This window comes from Vicugna pacos, chromosome 16 (assembly GCF_048564905.1).
Source record: "Vicugna pacos chromosome 16, VicPac4, whole genome shotgun sequence".
Classification (NCBI taxonomy): domain Eukaryota; kingdom Metazoa; phylum Chordata; class Mammalia; order Artiodactyla; family Camelidae; genus Vicugna; species Vicugna pacos.
The window spans coordinates 44,893,659-44,913,133 of record NC_133002.1 but is presented as its reverse complement, the minus strand read 5'-3'; the positions used below and the strand labels follow the sequence as shown (position 1 = coordinate 44,913,133).

Here is a 19,475-nt window from a genome sequence, read left to right as displayed (position 1 = left end):
CCAACAGAAGAAGGAAACATTTCCTCCTATCTTTTAAAATGCCAGATCGTCAGCTTTTGCTCTATTTCTCTCTTTAAACTATGTGAAAGGCAAATGAGGCCAGAGCTGGGAGGGTCAGAGGAAAGTTGGACTTAAAATTCTCTTGACTCTCTAGGCTGCATTCCTGGCTGCTATGGCAGCAGATGTGTCTGAGAGTTCTCCCAGGCTTGCAGAAAAGGGTTTCTGCATCAAAAATTTCTTCTGCTATCTCTTTCACTGTGCAATCTCAGTAAGTGCTTGAGTTTAATTTGCCAAAGGATTAATTTTTCTCAATGCCGTGTGGACTTTGATATCACTGGAGTTTACTCTAACAACACAACACAGCCTCACTCATTTCTCTCTGTAGAAGCTGCTTCCTTCTCAGAATCACACATGGGGTTCTACAAACTCAATCTCTGAAGTCAGAGAAATGATTACAAAAAGGGAGAGCCATAGCTAATCAATTCTGTGGTTAAGGTCAAGCAACCAAAATTTTCTTGGGACGTGATCTGAATCTGTTTTAACTTAGCATCAAAGTCCATTATTAGAAAGGATTTCTTTCTTTTAATTTAAAAAGCAAGCAACATGCAAGTGTGGAAAACAGTCTAGCAGCTCCCCCAAAGGTTACCATATGACCCAGTAATTCCTCTCCTAGGTATAAGCCCCAGAGAAATGAAAATGTATGTCCACCCAAAGATCTGTACATGAATAGTAGTAACAGTATTCACAGTAAACAGAAAGTAGAAACAAATAGCCAAGACATGGAAACAATCTAAATGTCCATTGGCAGATGACTGGATAAAGAAGTTGTGGTATATTTATACAATGGAATGCTACTCAGCCATAAAAATAATAAAAATATGCCATTTGCAGCAACATGGATGGCCCTGGAGAATGTCATTTTAAGTGAAGTAAGCCAGAAAGAGAAAGAAAAATACCATATGATATCAGTCATATGTAGTATCTAAAAAAAAAAAAAAAAGACAAACTTACTTAAAAAACAGAAACAGACTCACAGGCATAGAAAACAAACTTATGGTTACCAGAGGGGAAGGAGGTGGGAAGGGATCAATTGGGAGTTCAGATTTGCAGATACTGACTGGTATATATAAAATAGATAAACAAGTTTATATTGTATAGCACAGGGAACTGTATTTGATATCTTGTAGCTTATGATGAAAAAGAATATATGTATATTCATGAATGACTGAAGCATTGTGCTGTATACCAGAAATTGACACAATATTGTAAACTGACTATACTTCAATAAAAACAAGAAAAAAAAGTAGAAATGACCCAGATGTCCATCAACTGATGAATGGATAGATAAAATGTGGCATATATAAATCCATACAATGGAATATTATTTGGCAACAAAAAGGAATGAAGTACTAATACATGCTACAACACTGATAAACCTTGAAAATATGTTAAGTGAAATAAACCACTCTTAAAGGACTACATATTGTGTGATTCCACATAAATGAAATGCCCGGAATAGGCAAATCTATAGAGACAGAAAGTAGATTAGTAGTTTCTAGGAGCTGAAGGGAGGAAGGGAAATGGGGGTGGCTGCTAAAGGCTTTATTTTGGAATTGAAAAAATGTTATAAACTGATTATTGCACAACTCTGTGAATATACACATTTTAAAAGGGTGAACTCTATAGTATGTGAATATCTTAAAACTGTCAGGAAAAAAAAGCAAGTACGCTTCTCTTATTTTATTTAAAATAAAAATGAACAACCTTTCCATCCCCAATCCCATACTTCACTAATGGGTTACAGCAGGACAGAGTTTCCCAATCCTTTTCATTACAGAACTCTAGGCAGCCGCTACCAATTGGAAATGGTACTCTTTGAAAATTCTTTGCCATCTCTATAAAGAGCAGCACTTTACTTGGGAGTTCTAGAGTCAGCAGTTTGGGCAAAAATGACCTTCTTGTCAAAATTACACTTGAAAACCCCTTAAATCATCCACAGGGGGCAATGTACATGTTTTATGCACAGATCCCTGAACTGTAATTCTTCATCCTCTAAAATGTAAGAACCAGTGATTTTAAGAAACAAGAGTACATGTTTGAGTATCTAACCATACTTGTCTTTTAAAGACAAATAGATACATCTCTATTTTAGAATTTAAAAATAACCTTGTAAGTAGCAAATGAGATGAATAGGTCTCATCTTCATCTGGAGATATAAGTCAAAAGTCAAAGTGTATGTATGTATGAAGTGATTCTGATACATCTGGCAGGCACTGCTCTGTCAAATCTCAGATTTCATATTAAATACTGTATCAGGTGCTAGTTTCCTACAGGTCACAAAAGTTTTTCTATCATTCCTTCACATTTACTGAGCACCCTTTTGGTATAAAGCTCTGAGCTAGGTATGTTTCACACAAAACTAAGATGCAGTCTTTGCTTTCACGAACTCTCAATTCAATCGTTCTCAACTTAAATTTTCCAAGTTCTATTTATTTTCCTATCTTTAAGTAACCAGATCCCTTCCCACCCCAGATCTCTCTGTATAATCATTTGGCTTTCTTTCTTCTGTTGGAAAAGTAGGGAGTATGCATCTAATCATGTTAAAGATAACCAGAAGGCTGACGTGTAGCTGAGAAAACAGGCAGCAACCAGCCAGGGAGCCATCTCTGCCTGAGTCTCAGTAGGTCTTATCTCTGTCCACAATGAAGAGTTAGCACGGCCGATTTCCAGACATGATTTTCTCTTCTCTTACTGGGATGATTTGACCTCCTACGGCCAAATTCAATGAGATTTAGGCGATAGCTAAGAAGTGAAATGGGAAGAATGGCAGTTCTTTGCTTGCTGAATGTTCACTGTGGTCTCAATTGCAACAATCAAACTCAATAACCACGCTGTTTAGGAAAGAACACATTTCTTAATACAAGGTAGGCCTTCTTGTTCAGTTTTACACTGTCCATTTTACATTTGTAACCTACTTAGTCTTCAAGTACCTTACTGTAAAAGGACAGGGACTGAGTCTTATTTTTCTTTGGATCCCTAACATCTAGTACTGTGCTTGGCCCAGAGAAGATGCTCAATAAATGTGGAATAGGAACCAAAGACTACAGAGACAGTAAAAAGATCAATAGTTGCCAGGGGGTGAGGGTAGGGAATAAATGTGCAGAGCACAGAGGACTCTTAGGGCAGTGAAAATATTCTGTATGATGTCATAACAGTAGAGATATGGTCATCATACATTTGTACAGAGCCACAGAATGGACAACACTAACAGTGAACTGTAACACAGGATGGACGTCAGGTGATTATGATGTGTCAGTGTAGGCTCAACAGTTGTAACAAATGCACCACTCCGGTGCGGATGCTGATAGTGGGGGAGGCTATGCATGTGTCGGGGCATGTGGGAAATCTCCGCACCTTTCCCTCAATTTTGCTGTGAATCCTAAACTGCTCTAGAAAAAAGTTTAAAAAAAATCAATAACTGGATTTGGTTTTAAACAGCATGAAAGGCTTGCACGTTTGTTTTAAAAGCCTTTCCACTGAAGCAGCTGCTCTTTCTTCAGAGGTGGGGGGATGAAACAGTGGGAGAGTAGCTGTTTTAATTTTTATTAGATTACAGCCAATAAGAATCAACTGGAAACAACTCTTAAGCTTTAAGTTACTCACTGACACCTCCTTGACTGGAAAATGTAAAGATAAAACATTGGCTTTTGTCACATGAGGGTGTCAGCAATTGCTCTGTGTGCTTACCCCCGGTTCTGTAAATCCTCTAAGTTAGAGGCATTCCACTCCGAGCCCTGTGGAACCAAAAAGACAACGTTAGGGAGTAGTAGCAAATAAACCAAATACAATCCTTGAAAAGAAGTCCTGTGAGGGAATAAGCAGAGTTTTCAAAAAGGCCATTAACATTTACCAAGTTTCTTCCTTTCTTTCTTGCCTCTCCTCCATCATTTCTCTCCTCCACCCTTCCCACTCCACGGTGAAAACTCTGGTTCCAAATAACTCATTTGCTCTACTTACAAAATAGTTTTTACATTATTATACCAATACCACAACCAACAAGAAACCTATTAAGTTCAAATTTTCTTTGCATTTTTTCCTTATTATACCCCATTCAGGGGTACAAACAGAGTATTATGCTTAAGCTGTTTGAATTAATTTCTTTCTGTGAGGTTATCAATTTGATATACATTTTGGTTCACTAAATGTATATCTAAACTTTTATCATAACTTGAGCATAATACTGTTTATATTTGATTTTAGGGTGTGCTTTTTCCATTTTTTTCAAATATACAAAACTTGCATAAGGTTTTAAGTCAAAAATTTATTAAAAAGTAAACTTGAAGTCTCCCTCCCACCCCCGTCTCCTCAATCCCCATGGGTAACCATTCTCATTAGTTTCTGGCTTATTCCACCTATGTTCTATTTTGAAAAAAATATAAGCAAATACATACTTATTACCACTTCTCACTTACACAAAAGTACTATGCTACTTTTTTTGTTCTTTGCTTTCTTTACAGTACATCCTCAAACCCATTCTGCATGACAGTGCCACTTTCCCCACAGCCTTGCCAACAAAATGTGTGGTTAAGCTTTTGAATCTTTTCCAAACTGATAGGTGTGAAATGTTATCTCAGTGTAATTTTAATCTGCATTTCTCTTAAAAGTGAGCAACTTCTCAATGTTTCAGGTCCATTTTCTATCTTTGAGCTATCTGTTCATGTCTTTTGAAAAGGTAAACATTTAAAAATAAGAATTTACCTATTTCAGAATTATGCATTAAATGGAATTTAGCATTAGAAGACTTGAGTTCAAGTTCCAACTCCTCCTGCTACTGTGGAGGCACTGGGCAAACTCCTTAACTTCTCTGCCTTCACTTTCCTAATCTATAAAATGAAACACTTCTCCCACCCTAGTCCTATAGATCTAATGGGCACCTTCCCCTCAAGCTAGAAACATAAACTTTCTCCCCATTCCTTTTGCCATGTAACAATACAGAGAGAAGTCCGTGATTTGGAAGAGGGCCCTCACCTGACTAAGTAGGAATGCTCGTCTCAGACTTCCAGACTCCAGAACTGAAATAAGTTTCTATTGTTTATAAGCCACCCCCCCACCAAATAAACAAACAAACCCCCCCAAAAAAACAAAGAAACATGAAACCCCAAACACACACACACACAGTTTCTCTCATATTAAAATGGAAAAACCCTCTCTCCAACCTAAATTCTTCTCTAGACACTATCCCTTTCCCCTTCCCTTCATGGCCAAGATTCATAGAAATACAATCTAATACTCACTTTCTGTAATTCCTCATTTCCCATATATCTCAACCCACAGTGCCTGTGGCTTCTGGCCCCATCACGCTTGTTAATGTGTTATCAATGACCTCTTCTAAACGTCTAATCCAGGGGTTCCCTCTGTATCCTTACTCCACTGGCCTTCAATGAGCATCTATCTGATATGGTCATCACTCCCTTCTTATGGAATAAGATCAGACCGCACAAATATCATGCCTCTTGCCTGCCACAGTAAAGAGGATCAACAAATGCTTGTTGAATAAATGATCAAATGAGATAAGTAAATGAAGCACTCTGAAAATTGTCAAGTGTTACACAAGCATTATTTCACATTACAAGTGATCTGTAATTTGGCCACTATCTAGGTGATCTTAAGGATGTTGTACTGAAGTTCATTTAGGAAAAGGTCAGTAAATGATAGACAACTGATCTTTTCTACAGACCATGGCTCACCAGACTTGCTTTCAAAAAAGATAAGAGGTTCTGAATGCTCTGTGCTCAACCTTAAGAAAACTAGCTCCCACACCAAAGAAAGAGGCAAGAACTATAAAAAGGATTTCAAGGAGACAGGAGCCAAGCAATAAGAGTTGAGTGGCTAAACGGGAGCCAGGGAAATGTGACCACCTCACTTCTTAATTTAGAAATCTAAATCCTCTGCAGAATTCTGTCCAGCTAGATGGAAATAACTGTGACGTGATGGGAAAGTCCATGGTTTTCATCTACCTGTCCAGAGAAACTTCAATCTGACAATCTGAAATGACACATACCTAGAAACAAAATAAATTAAAAACATCAACTACTGACTCAGTGAAGCCCACGTAATGACCTGGGCTGTGCGTACAGCTGCTTCAGGTTCAACCCGAAAGAACTGGAATCAACATTGTGTAATTACTTTTCTGTCCTCAATACAAATGCCATGCATATTAGCCCCCTGGGGTCCTTCACAGACTCAATCTTTTTTTTTTTCCATGCTTCTCAGGCTTACAATAACATAATTCCATGGAGGTTTCCACTAAGTTCTATGTAATTAAGCAAAGCATATTTTAATTGTACAGAAATGTAATATGAAATCTTAAAATCGTAATACATTTTAAAGTAAGTTCACTTTCATCTTTCACTCTGGTTTGCCTACATGGTACTCTGACTCAAAGACCCAAGTAATTGATGTCTTTTCAAATGTCAGCCTCAGGAAATAGCCTTGTTGGGGTCCAAATGTTCTAAGCAAAATGGACAAGGAGAGCACATTTACGGCAAAGAAGGAAAACTGTACTGGGGGTTCTGCTAAGATCAATACAACTTGACATAATCTTCAAGGACTGTTATCCCTGTCCAAATCTTCTTCGTCATACTGTACCTACAGATTTAATGTTGTGAGTCATGTTACTATGGCAACCAGGCACAAGCTCTATTAACTTTCTTCTTTCTGAAAAGTTTATACTACATATCTCCAGTTGAGGGGCAAAAATTATGAATATGAGACAACTTTTCTTTGAAAAGAAAACTAAAAGGATTTGTAATGTCAAATCTTGAAAAAGGTTAACAGTCAGCAGTAAAATTCTCATTATTGGTTGTCTTCTATCCAATATTCCTGTGTTTCCCTTGTTTAACTAAGAAAGCTGCTTGCCTTTCTGCAAAGGATCTCTGTTCACATCTAGCATTTTCTCAGCCAAATCGGACAGCCTCCAGGAGAGCTGTTGATATTGAGATTTGGTTGGGCAAAGGCTTGCAGCTCAGAGAGTAGTATACTCTTAAGGGTGTGGAAGAACTTCTTTTTCTGGAAATACCCTGGCTTCCAACCAATCAATCCTGTCTCCTCACTGCAGATTTTCTTTAAATTATGCTCCATACTTTTCTTCTCCATATCCGCTGGACATCTTTCCAAATAAACATCTCTGTGCAGTGTGCTGCAGAGCCGAGCATTCTTCCAAAGGGAGGGGAGAAATCCTGCTGCCTCTCTTCACAGGATTCTGCTTGTGCTGCAGGCATGGCAGCTATGTACAAGATGAAATGACTTTGCAGAAAATTAACACCACCACTCGCAGCTTGGGTAAGACCTCTTTTTCCGTGTCAATTTGTTGGGAAAGCCAGCAGAGCACAGACTCAGTGGAGAAGAGATAGGGGTTTGGACACAGGATATGGTGGTACAAACAAAGGGAGGAAGCCGTCAAGGAAGAAGTACAATAAGATGTTTAGACAACCTGTTCATGCACTTATTCTGTTAGATAAGAGTGAAATTTCAGGATTCTCCAACTGGGAAGTTTTTTTCCCAAATAAGAAAAATATTCACAATGCAAAGAACATGTCCATTCTTGAGAAAACAAAATTATATCTGAAGCTAAATAAGTTTTCCTTTTTAAAAAAATATGTACATAGATACATGTTAAAGACAAAAAAAGACTGGAAGACAATATTACATAATGAAAGCTAACAGTGCTTCTCTCTCTTCGTGATGATTAAATGTCATTTATCGTCTTCTAAAATTGTCTAAATTTTCTACAATGAACACAAATTATTTTTGTAACTGGAGAAAAACCCAGGAGAGAAGACTATGCCAATAATCATGAAATAAGTTTACTGGTACAAATTCTCAAACACACTTCTATTGATTAGGGACTAGTTTGGGGGAGAACCAGACTGTTCTTTCTGTTTAGAGTACTATTAAAATTTGTTCCTATGTCTTAAAAGAGTACCATTTGAGGAAGAGGTAAGGAGAAGGTAGTTCTTGAGAGATGGCATCAGAGATACCGGGAAGTACGTCTGAAATTAAATCGACAGTGACTGAATTTGATATTCATCCTTTTAGGTATTAAAATCCAAGCTCAATGGGAAAGCAACTTCCAAGTTTACAGCTTTGATCACTTTTTAACATGAATTATTTCTGGCTACAGGCACATGCCCTTCATAAAAAGTTAGTCATGTTACATGGAGACAGCTGGGGGGCAGGGTCCATTTGAATGAATGACTCATAAGTTTTCTATAAACAACACAAAAATTCTTTCCAAGGATACAAGAGGAGGGAATACTTAAACACTCATGGAATTATCCACACAAGACAACAAAGCCAGGTGCTATACAAATGGAAAGGTCAATGACAGTTTTGCCGTATGATCTACATCCAGAAATGGCAACACACATTGGTCAAGTTAAAGTAATGGAAAAGAAGCTCCCCTCCCAGATTTTCATGAGTAATTTCATAGTTATACACCACCATGAATCACTTGACAAGCACACATACTCCGGAGTGTCAACAAGTAAATTCAGGGCACAGGCCTTCAATGGCATGAAGTCTGATTGCTTGGTGAAATAACCTCTTACATTCAGGGTGAGATGAGCCAGTTTAGTCAGTTCCTGTGCATTTATTCCCCTTCTCTTCTGTTTCCCAGCTTCTAATCATTTCACAGTTCACAAATATCCTTACCAGAGAAAGGAAGTGAAATTCAAACCAATAGATTTAGTTTCTTGTTAGCATTTTTTGGTCAAAGTATGTGGGAACTGGAAACAAAAACAAGGTTTTGGTGCTCCCCACTGATTTTAATTATTCTTGTTCCCATTACCACGTGCAGATGAAAACCAGAACTCTTTAACGTTTGGGAGAAAAATGGATCTTAGGATTTAGAAGCCTTCCTAATCTATCTGTCAGAGAGGTCTCCCTGGGCTAATTACAAGTCACTGAATGTTCAGGAACCATGAAGAACAATTTTAAGTCACTGAAGATTTGGTAATCAAAAAGTAATTGAGGGACTTGAAATGTAGCTACAAGGTTCCAAATGTTTTAAAAATCCAATAGTCTCTGTTATAAGTAGTTCTTATCCGCTCTCCTCTGATATATTGGACCTTAGACACATATGGCAGATGTTAAAGAGTGACCTCAAACAATCATTCCTATTTGGATATGCTGTATAAAACTGGTCTGTTTTTGACTTTGACTATTATGAAGAACAGATGAGATATTTAAAAACCCATGAGGAAAAAAGGCCTGATCTGTAGCATTTGCCAATTTCCTTGGTGTAAATTTCTCCACCATGGTCAATTTTAATCCACCAGCTTGATGTCACTGAATGAAGAAGTGGGAAGAGATGAACAGACACACAGGATTATATAATATTTCCACCATGTAACAGGTGTAAATAAGCTTCAGAGCCCAGAAAATAGTAAAAGGTAGTAAAATAATTAGGATGTGATGAGGTTTGAGTTTTTATTATTTTTGTTTTTAATGTTAAGTTATACTTGATTTAAATAAATAAAATTTGACAATTGCCCACCATGAGGTGATATGGACTAGCTTCAGCACACCCCCTGAAAGTGGCCCTAAGACTTACCAAGAACACGTGCTCAAATATCTGGGTAGGGCTATCCATCTGACCAAGGATCACTATCATTTCATTATCTATAAATTCCTTGAATTCTCGCAAGTTGCACACCATCTGCATTTCCAACTCAGTTCGTATCTGAAACAAAGATGACATGTTGTACTGATCTCTGTAAAGTGCCTCTGTGACTTTCAATCGCTTACCATTTCAAGCCCCAGACCTACTGCTACTCTGCTTCTAGCCTTGGTACAATGAGGACTCAAGGTCTCTTACCTCTTTGGATGTGATATTCTCCAAATCCTTCTGCATCATAATCTCCCTTAATTTGGTTTTAATCAGCCTTTCTGTTCGCTCACGTTCAGTTGGTCTGACAAGAGAGAAGTGATTTTCTTAGGCACGAATTTGACTAAGTTAATGAATGTGCTATTTGATTATGTTTCCAAATTGGTAGGCCTTCCCTTTATTACCCTCAAAATTATATCCTGGAGGCATGGAAAAAAGAAAATTATATTTTAAAAAGTTTCTTTTCAGAATGTATAGCATGTAAGCATGCAGAAATTCTCACTTGAAGAGGCTGCACATGTCTAAAAGCCCATAAATATATTCACGTATATAAATCTACGAAGGAGTGAAGACCAATAGGCTATACTGAGTGTAATACTTTAATGGAGTACCATTTCCCGTCAAATACCCATGAGTTCCACTTGCTGAGTCAGAATACCAAGCTGGGTAGACCAGTTGTGTGACCGACTATGGGCATGGGTCTTGCATAGCTTAAAAACGCCACCTAATAGTGATCATTTGTTGCTATGGTTCTACAAAATAGGAAAGAGGGAAGAGTGACTTCTGCCTTCCTCAGTGAAGCAAATTCTCTTCCAAATGGGTGCTAAGGATTAACTATGCAGAGTACTCCATTCAAAATGTTTTTTTTTTTACAAAAGCTCTTACAATATCTGTGAAATTATTATCCCCATTTTACAGAAAAGTGAAATAAAAAGAAGGTTAAATGACACACCAACCATCACACATACTGGCAGGAGAACCAGAACTCTGACCCCAGCCTAACACTCTACCTGGAGGATTATGTTGCTTCCCTTGGTTGTCTCTCCTCAAGATAAAAATTACCCTTGTAACTTCAATATGAAATCAAACTAGGAAGCTGATTCTCTACTAAAAAGTATTTGTCCAATGCAACTACACGCTTCTTTCTAAAAGCATTATTTCATACTATGCAGAATTTGAGTGAGGCTAACAGAGAGCACTTTCTGTCTCATCTTTCCCTCCTACCTACTCAAGAAAGGTATCTGCTCTGTATCTCCTTATTTGGAGATGGAAATGGACTAAGCCTTCAGGCATCCTGCCTGCCCTTGCTGCCTACAGCCTTATCACTGGATGCAAAAATAGCTTCAGTATAATCTCCAAAGATGGATGCTCTGACCCCACAACCTTGGGGCTCCCCACCACTTGGGCTGTTACTTTCTCACGAACCCTGCAGAGTACAGCTAATGCCTGTGCCATTTCCCTGTCAATCAGCCAAGACATCCCTGTCTTGACTAGAATTAAAATTTTTAACCATGCTCCCTAGCATTTTTCCTAGCCATAGCTAACTGGTAGAAAGCTGTATGTTTCAGTCTTTTATTAAAAAGAAATACTGGTAAAAACAAATTTTTGGACCTGTGTGTTTGAGTTCAATTCACTAAAGCAGTCTTTCTCCAAATTCTTCACACTTGTTAGCGGCAGAGTGGTTTGGGAGCAGAGACACCTGGGTTTTAATTCCAGTCCTGCTACTTACTAGTGGTATGACCTTGAACAAATTCCCTCCCTTCTCTGAGCTTGTTTCCTTTTCTATAAAATGAGGATGGTAATACTATCTGCCTCATGATGTTCTCATGAGAATTGAATGAGATGCCATGTGAAGTGCCTGGCACAACATCTGATGTACACTGGAGGCACCACACACCTATGTTCCCTTCTCCAGCTTCCTTGGATTTCAAAATATAAACTTTATGCACAGTAGGTTACTTAAGTCCATTTTGGCACACATTCCTCCTGTATTCTTAGCATTCCTTTTTCAGTTTCATCAACTTAGGGAAGAAGAGGTAATGCAAAGGCACTACAACACAGATACACTTTCTCCCAAGATTTCACTAGAAAAAAAATCTGGAAAATATATAAATACACAAAGAAAATAAAAATAACTGAAACTCCCTCTATCAGAGATAATTATTAATACTCTAGTCTACAGCTCTCAGTCTCTTTTTCTATCAACAGACAAATTTATTTATTAAATATATCTTAAAATTGTGGTTATATCGTACACGCTAAAAATTAACATTTAATGAGCCTTTATCATTTGCTAGGGACTACATTTTACATCATTATTATCATTATTATTATTATTTTGCTTAGGGAAACAGAGAGATAATGGGCAATTTCATTTTCTTTCTTTCTTTTTTGGTGCTGTAATTTCCAAATTTTCTCTAATAAAATCAGGAAAAATGAGAAGCATTTTCTCTTCCACATAAGTCTGATTCAGAATGTTCATTTATGAGCCAGATGAGACATCCATTCCTCTGATATCCATCAACCAGTTGTAAAGCATGAAATCAGTAATACTGCCTGCGATTCTGAAAAATCATACTAATTCTTACCTTTTTAGTTACTGGGGAATCTTGAAAGGACCAGAGGTACTAGTACTAATCGGCCCTAGTACCAATAAAACCCTATGCAAAAAAGGTGTTCCATTGCTTTTCTGACTGTTTCACTCACACAATTCTTGGACATTTCACCTTTTCTAGTAAAAAGCATTTATTATATAAATTAGGCCTTTAAAAAAATAATGAACCATTTTGGTATCACTTTAGGAATCTGAAGGTGAAGGTCTGTGAGGTCATTTAGTAAGTGGCCACTCTTCTTTTCCAGATGTAGAAGACCTTGGAAGTGCAGAAAGATCAATTCAGAGCAAAATAAACATCCTGATCAATTTCCAAAGCAGGAACTAAGTATGAAAAAAATTTCCAAAATAGCCACATAAGTTTTAACACGTAGACCTAAAAAGGAAATAAACATCAGCTCCACCTTAGGCCTTTATCCAACTTGCAGTACACCAGGGAGATTTAACAAAAATCGTACAGACCGAACAAGGCAAATGTGGTGCTGAGTAAGACATAAATTATAAAACATTAAAAAAAAAATTTGACCAGAAATCAGTTAAAAATTAGCGTAACAATCTGATCATTCTTTCAAATTGCCTCAAAATATCTTGTTTTCTTAAGTATTAGAAACATCTCTCTAATAGCTTCTCTATGTCATTAATTTGCTAACCAAATACTTCTCAACAGATAATAAATTAGTCCTTTAAACTCAAATTTCAAACTAGCAGAATCTGAATTAGTCGGATTCTACGGTATTGCAGTTTTGAACTGCGGGGACTCTGTTGTCCCCAGGAGTGAAACTCGTCAGGCCTTTGTACACAACAGAAAGAACAGGGTTCTCAGCGTGGCAGATGTGTAGTGCAGACAATGCTAACAGCACTGGGTAAGATTAATTCCCCAAGAGGAGTGATTAGGGAGGAACATGCTGCTTATGATCCCGCAGGACAAAACAGAGAAGACTTCCATGATCCTCAGCAAACTGACTTACATGTCCGTGAAGAGAGCTGGAGAGTCAGGCCGGTGGGACTGCACATCCTGCATAGCATTCCACTCATTGACTGAGGACTGATCTGAGTTGATATGGCTCTCATAATAACTCACCCAGGTGAGAAACAGGCTGCCAGGGTAGTAGTTATGCATTCTGGCCACTTCACAAGCCTTGTGTAAACTCTGTAGCGCAGACCTGAAAGACAGGCTGGGAAGTGAGCACTGTAGAACTGGACGTACCAAAAAACTATCCAATAATCCATGTGTACCCCAAACTCTTCCAATTTTAAAATCCTACAGAATCTGGCCTCTGGAGAATCTACTCCCTGGAATTCAAAGTTCTCTGATTATATTATCTCTTCATAGCGATCAACTAGACATTTCTTGGTGAAAGAGGTGGGGGCAGCGGGGAGCAGGAGGATGGACAACCTATCAGTGAAAAATAGGTCTGGGTACCCATGGAGCTCACAGCCCTATAGCTGGAACCACGCTGTGGCTAGTATCACTAGAGAACTAATGATCTACATTTACTATGTAAAGATTTGCTTCCCTTCGCACAGAGTCATGTTAGAGCCTACATTTCCTATGATTCTTAGAGGATCCACAAAGATCACATAGATAGATGCCCCTAAGCCTTGTGGAAAGTCCTTTAATGTCTAGGATGTAATGATTTAATGACATCTGTCATTCTTGCTGCCTTAGTCTCCCACTCTCTTTAAACCATTCATCCATACACTTGAGCTACTTTCTAAGAACAGCTCTGGTTATACTGAGACTAATTAAATCTCTGACTCTGAACTCAGGAACTCAAATAGGGTAAACAAAACTGAAAAGTACCTTTTTGGTTATATACTTGGGAAAAGCTAGAGCTAATGCTAGGGAGTTAGTTACACAAGAGCAGGAATCTTTCTGTGTTTTTGTTTACTGATGCATCTCAAGTGCCTAAAGGAATGCCTTCTAGCTCAAAGCTGGAGCACAGTTAAAATCTGTTGAATGAAATGTTTTGTTAGCGATAAATTAACGTCTCCTTCCTAAGGGAAAAGGACAGTATGAGAGAATTCTGTGGCCAATCTATTTACATCTTTTCCTTAAAAATGTCTTTTTACTGTTTTTTTCTTTCATAACAAATGTGATCATGCTCATCTTAGAAAATTTAAGGACCTCACGTAAAAGGCAGGAATATCCTGTAATCTGACCACCCAGAAATAATCATTGTTAAGGTTTTCGTATAGAGCTTTCCAGTCTTTGTCTACGCACAGATCTAAAATAAAAGACATGACCACATTCTGCATACCATTTTACTTGTTTGTTTACGTTACACCTTGACATCAATATCTTTCCATGTCAATATATATTCTTCAACCAAATTATTTTTAATAGTTGCATGATAATTAGTAACATGGATGTACCATAATTTAATTGATTGCTATTTTTCAGACATTTAAACTGCTTTCCATTTTTTACCACTATTAGGACACTGACAAACATTCTTATAGTTAAAAATTTGCACACACCCTTGATTATTACCCTAGGATAAATTCTTAAGAGGCAGAATTACTATGTCAAAGGGTATACAAAATTACAAGGCATATTGGCAAATCATTCTACAGAAAGGTTGCTCTAGTTGATTTTCCAATAAGTATATGACAGTGCTATTCCCTGTGCTCTTGTCAACCCCGAAGGATATAAATTTAAAAAATCATTATCATTTGATAGGAGAAAAACATGGAAGTCCATTTTACAGGGAAACAGATTTCCCCTTAAAAATAAAGTTGCAGAATCTTTTAAAGTACTTCCTTTTATTTAAAACAGCCAACTTCTCAGAGAATTCTCAGTGAAATTAAGTTTTTTACACAGATTCAAAGGTAAGGGCAAGCTTCATGCAATGTATAGGATATTCAAACACATGTTTTCTTCATTCAGGAAACACGTGCTTCAAAAGCATATGCTACAAGTGTCTGGTGCAAGTTACTCTAAACACACTCAAGGCACAGCCACCCAATACTTCAGCTGCATACATACAGAAAAGGGTGGCTGCAGGAACTACCTTCCTGTGAGGAAACACCTGGTCTAAATGCTGCTTTGATCCATAGATCATCTACTTTTTTTTTTTCCTGTGATCTTCAGTTCACTACTCCCCATGTGGTACACCAAAAAAGTTCATTCTGCCATAAGCTAACCGAGCTAGGACTAGTCAGTCTACTTTAAAACATCAAAGCTTGAATTACTTGAATCCTCACTGTCCTGAGGATTAAGATTGCTTTGTATTCCTCCCCAAAATATAACTGAAAACACTGCATTTATGGGAGTTAGACTGTTTGGTTTTACTTGGTCCAGGTCAGCTGCTTTTAACTGAACCTTAGTTAAAAGAGGTTCATACATTTTCCATGAGAAATTTATCTGTGAAATATGAGCTAAATCTAAAAATCTGGTCGGAACACATGGTCTGAAACTCTGTCCTACCTCAATGAGAGCATGAAATGATAAGACTGTTAATTGTTCAGTTGACTCTGTTTTAGGACGCCACTCACCTCACGCCTATCAATCCTGTTATGCAGGGGTAAATTATCTCCCTGGAGTCTTTTTCAGGCTCCTTTATTTCTTGTTTGGTTTGCATTCTGTCCATTCTGCTCTTCATGGGGACTTCCACTACAGAGCAGGCGACTGAAGGAGGAATTGAAATTTAAATCCCCGACTAGGGGATGACTCTGAATCTTAGAGTCACATCATTCCTTGGTTATATTGGATCATTTTTTTAGATAATCTAGAACGAGAACAGGAGTCTATTCTGTCTAAATGTAAGAGATACTCTTCAGGCCAGTTATGTAACCTCTCCAAAACATCAGTTTTCTCATCTGTAATAAGGAGCTAATCATACCACTTTGGGGAGTTGGTGATGATTAGACATTAATCCATGTAAAGTACTAGGCTCAATGCCTCACACATGTAGTAAGTAACCCAAAAGTGTCAGTAAAACCAGCTGATGGTTATTGACAACTATGATTTTTTTCCAGGCTTTATTTGCATTATGCAAATAGTCTTGCAAACAGTTGCCAACAATTTAAATGGAAACTTATGTATGTATAATGTAACTCCATCAATGCTATCCCTGATTACCTTAAGAAACTGAAATCTAATGCATAGTCGTATGATGTTCTAGACTTGGCTCTAGACTGCTACCAACTAACTTAGTTACTGTGTCCCTATAAAACTCAGTTCCAACTGGCTATGCGATCCATTAAGTATCTTCCAGAGTCTAAGAACACCTTTGAAATTCACTTGTTCACCACTGCTCAAGGCCTTCCACTGTGATAATTTGAAAATTGAACTTCTAGGTCATCTATAACTATGACAACCACACAAAAAGGTAATATAAAATCCTATAAATACCCGAAGAGATCATATAGCATTTTCCTAAAGAATGGTACCATTTCAAGTACTGCTTCTCACAAAATACTATCCCAACAACATATTAAAAAAACTTTCATGGAAATATTAAAAGTCTTCTTACCACATTGCCTGCACAGATACAGGTTTGAATATGTGAACTCTGTTATCTGTTGATACGCTGAACCCACTAAGGAAAACAGAATGAGACAAAAATCCACAAATGAGAGGTTATTTCAGTTGTGAGTTTTCAAGGTTGTTTCCCAGGCTAGCAACTGCTGGCTCAGTAGAAGGTATCATCAGGCACTTCATGTAGAAGTTAAAAAGAGTATAGGCCATGACTGAGAAGCTTCAACAAATTGTCTGATTTTATTTGCCAAACAAAATGAATGGACTCCCACATCAGAGTTAGGGAATTACATACAGTTTCCCAGCTGTAGTTACGAACAAACTGTTCTGCTGTATATTTCTATTTGGCAGCCTCGTGGGTTCTTAGCAAACCTGACCCTGGTTTCATAAACTGGAGCAAACATCTTGGTCTCTTGGGGACACATTCTAAAAACACCAAGAGGTGGGGGTGGAGGGTCAGTGGAAGGAACTGGCACAGCAATGGGTTATACTGTAGGCTGACAGCTGGCAGAGGCAGCAAGAGGTTATTTGAAACAGAACATATCATCCTCTGGGAGAGCATTGCAACAGCCCCACATGCTCAGATTAAAGACTGAGCCAACAAACTCGTTCTTCTTTGTTTGGATTCTTACCATAGTCAGCACAGAAGAACAGAAGTGAGAGGCCCTGGCAAGTTGTATTTTTACTCTACTTTACAAAACGGGAGTTTAAAAGGACTCACTGAGCTGCTGACATGACAGTTCAGTTCGGCACAATGGGCCTCCCATTCAGCTGAATGAATGGGCACTAAGATGGAACCCCACTCCTCGGCTCTCTGTAGGAGAATAAAAAGAGAAAGCTCTTACCCATCACCATCCAAATGAATTAGGGTGTCACTCCAGAGGGGCAGGACTAAGCCCATGGTGCAAGTGCTACTGCAGGATAAAAAGACAGTCCATAAGTTACTTCCTGTTATTCTAGGAAGCAGTTCTTTGTTTATTAATTCTTTCAACGCAAAGGATAAATCCCTAAACTCTAAATTCTAGCGTAAGTGAATTTATGCCAGAGTGAAAAGGTTAGAGTGAAGAAATTTTTTATCACATTACTATTAATTCAATGTATGTTTTAAGCATTGGATGTCAGTCAGGTCCTTATATATTTAACAAGGAAAATTTATTGACTGAGCTTCCGGTATTACTGTCTTGCAAATGACCACTGCCTAAAAAATCCAGGTGATCGCTGACTTGCAATTGGCAGGCCTCAGCCCAAGGTCACAGCACCCAATTCAACTTCAAGAATTATTTCTAATGCCAAGAACTATTGCTGGTTACTGAAGACCTCTGACTATGTGGTTTGCTCAATTCTAATTCAGAGGTTTACACAGATTTATTGAACAGCAGAACACACTCAACAGTCTAAAAGGGAAAAGTACTTTTTAATGGCTTGTGATCAAGTTAGAGAGACAAAATAGACACATTACAACTTACATAAAACAGTGCTTGGTGACTGGGCACTGAACCAGCACTGCTGAAATACAGAGTGAAAAGGTCAACAACCGACAAAAGGGGAGCTCCAGTATGGTTTAGTAAAATACTATTTATATTACACCCTAGCCCAGGGAGGAGACTCGCCTTCAGTTAGTGGAACAGGCTGGGATAGGTCGCCATGGGCCCTCAGTTGTGTCTCGATCACGCCACTTCTTTGGACAACTGTAATCCACCTCAGACCTCTGCCATTTTCTCCCCTTAAGGCTGCCAAAAACTATCTGTCCCCTCCATCCAGTCTCCCAAAGGCTCCTACACCCTCTCCCTGCCAATGTATCTAGAAAAACAGCATGGCATAGTGGGAAAAAACCTCAGACCCGGGAGGTGGAACAGAGAAACGTGGTTAAGAGCACACGCTCTGGAGTCAGATGGGCTCTGGAACCGGGGCTCTGGCCTTAACTGTACAATTTTAGGCAAATTACTTAATTGCACTGTGCTCCAGTTTCCTCATCTGTAAAAATAAAAATACCTCCTTTATTGCGCTGTTTTGAAGATTAAATTAGATGCCACACCAAAAAATACGTACAGTAGTGCCTAAAGTATAATGATTACCACTTATTGAGCAGTTACATGACGTCAAAAGATCTGGATTTGATCTCTTTCAGCATTCCAACTCCTTTTGACAAGTTATTTAATCTTGCACTCAGCCTTAATTTCTTCACTTTAAAATACTATAATGAAACCTAACCCTCATAGGGTTATAATACAAGTTATTTAAAGTGAAACAATACATAAATGTTGAGTATGAATCTGTGGTGGGTCCTCTACTACAACTGAAAGTGATTTTGTCAGGGTAGGGGTGGGTGACATTATGAAAATGCATTAAGAACAACACAGGAATGTCAAACTCTCATTGTTGGAGTCACTGCAGCGCCAACAGAGGCCAGGCCTTAGTTGGGCTGTATCTAGGGCTCTGCACTGTACCTGGTGGCCTGTGTTCAACTCACCACTCCACTAGCGATTCCAGAGTTCAGGGGACTCAAATCAAGAATGGAACGGCTTACCCACATTGTAACCTTGGGCCTGAACTCTGGAATAGCCATCAGAGCCCAGGAGGCAGGTAGACAGCTCCACCACTAATTTCGTGGAGTAGAGATGAGGTGAGCACAAGAAAACCTGTTTTGAAAATGGCTTCCCAAGGCGGAGTGAGTTATTTTTAGAGTAGATTTTTGGTTTTTGTCTTTTTTTTTT

The 19,475-nt window shown here is 38.3% G+C and overlaps 1 protein-coding gene across 4 annotated transcripts in view; it reads right to left on the bottom strand.

The window, feature by feature from the left end:
• Positions 1-19,475, bottom strand: part of SSH2 (slingshot protein phosphatase 2) — a 217,079-nt gene that overhangs the window by 22,512 nt on the left and 175,092 nt on the right. For all 4 annotated transcript variants that reach the window (XM_006214406.3, XM_031685352.2, XM_015248039.3 and 1 more), the window contains 6 exons: positions 17,607-17,675; positions 16,757-16,822; positions 13,247-13,441; positions 9,878-9,971; positions 9,614-9,742; positions 3,748-3,794 (listed from right to left, as the gene is read on the bottom strand). In XM_006214406.3, coding sequence (XP_006214468.1) covers positions 3,748-3,794; positions 9,614-9,742; positions 9,878-9,971; positions 13,247-13,441; positions 16,757-16,822; positions 17,607-17,675 — 600 coding nt within the window. The remainder of the gene's footprint in view (positions 1-3,747; positions 3,795-9,613; positions 9,743-9,877; positions 9,972-13,246; positions 13,442-16,756; positions 16,823-17,606; positions 17,676-19,475) is intronic.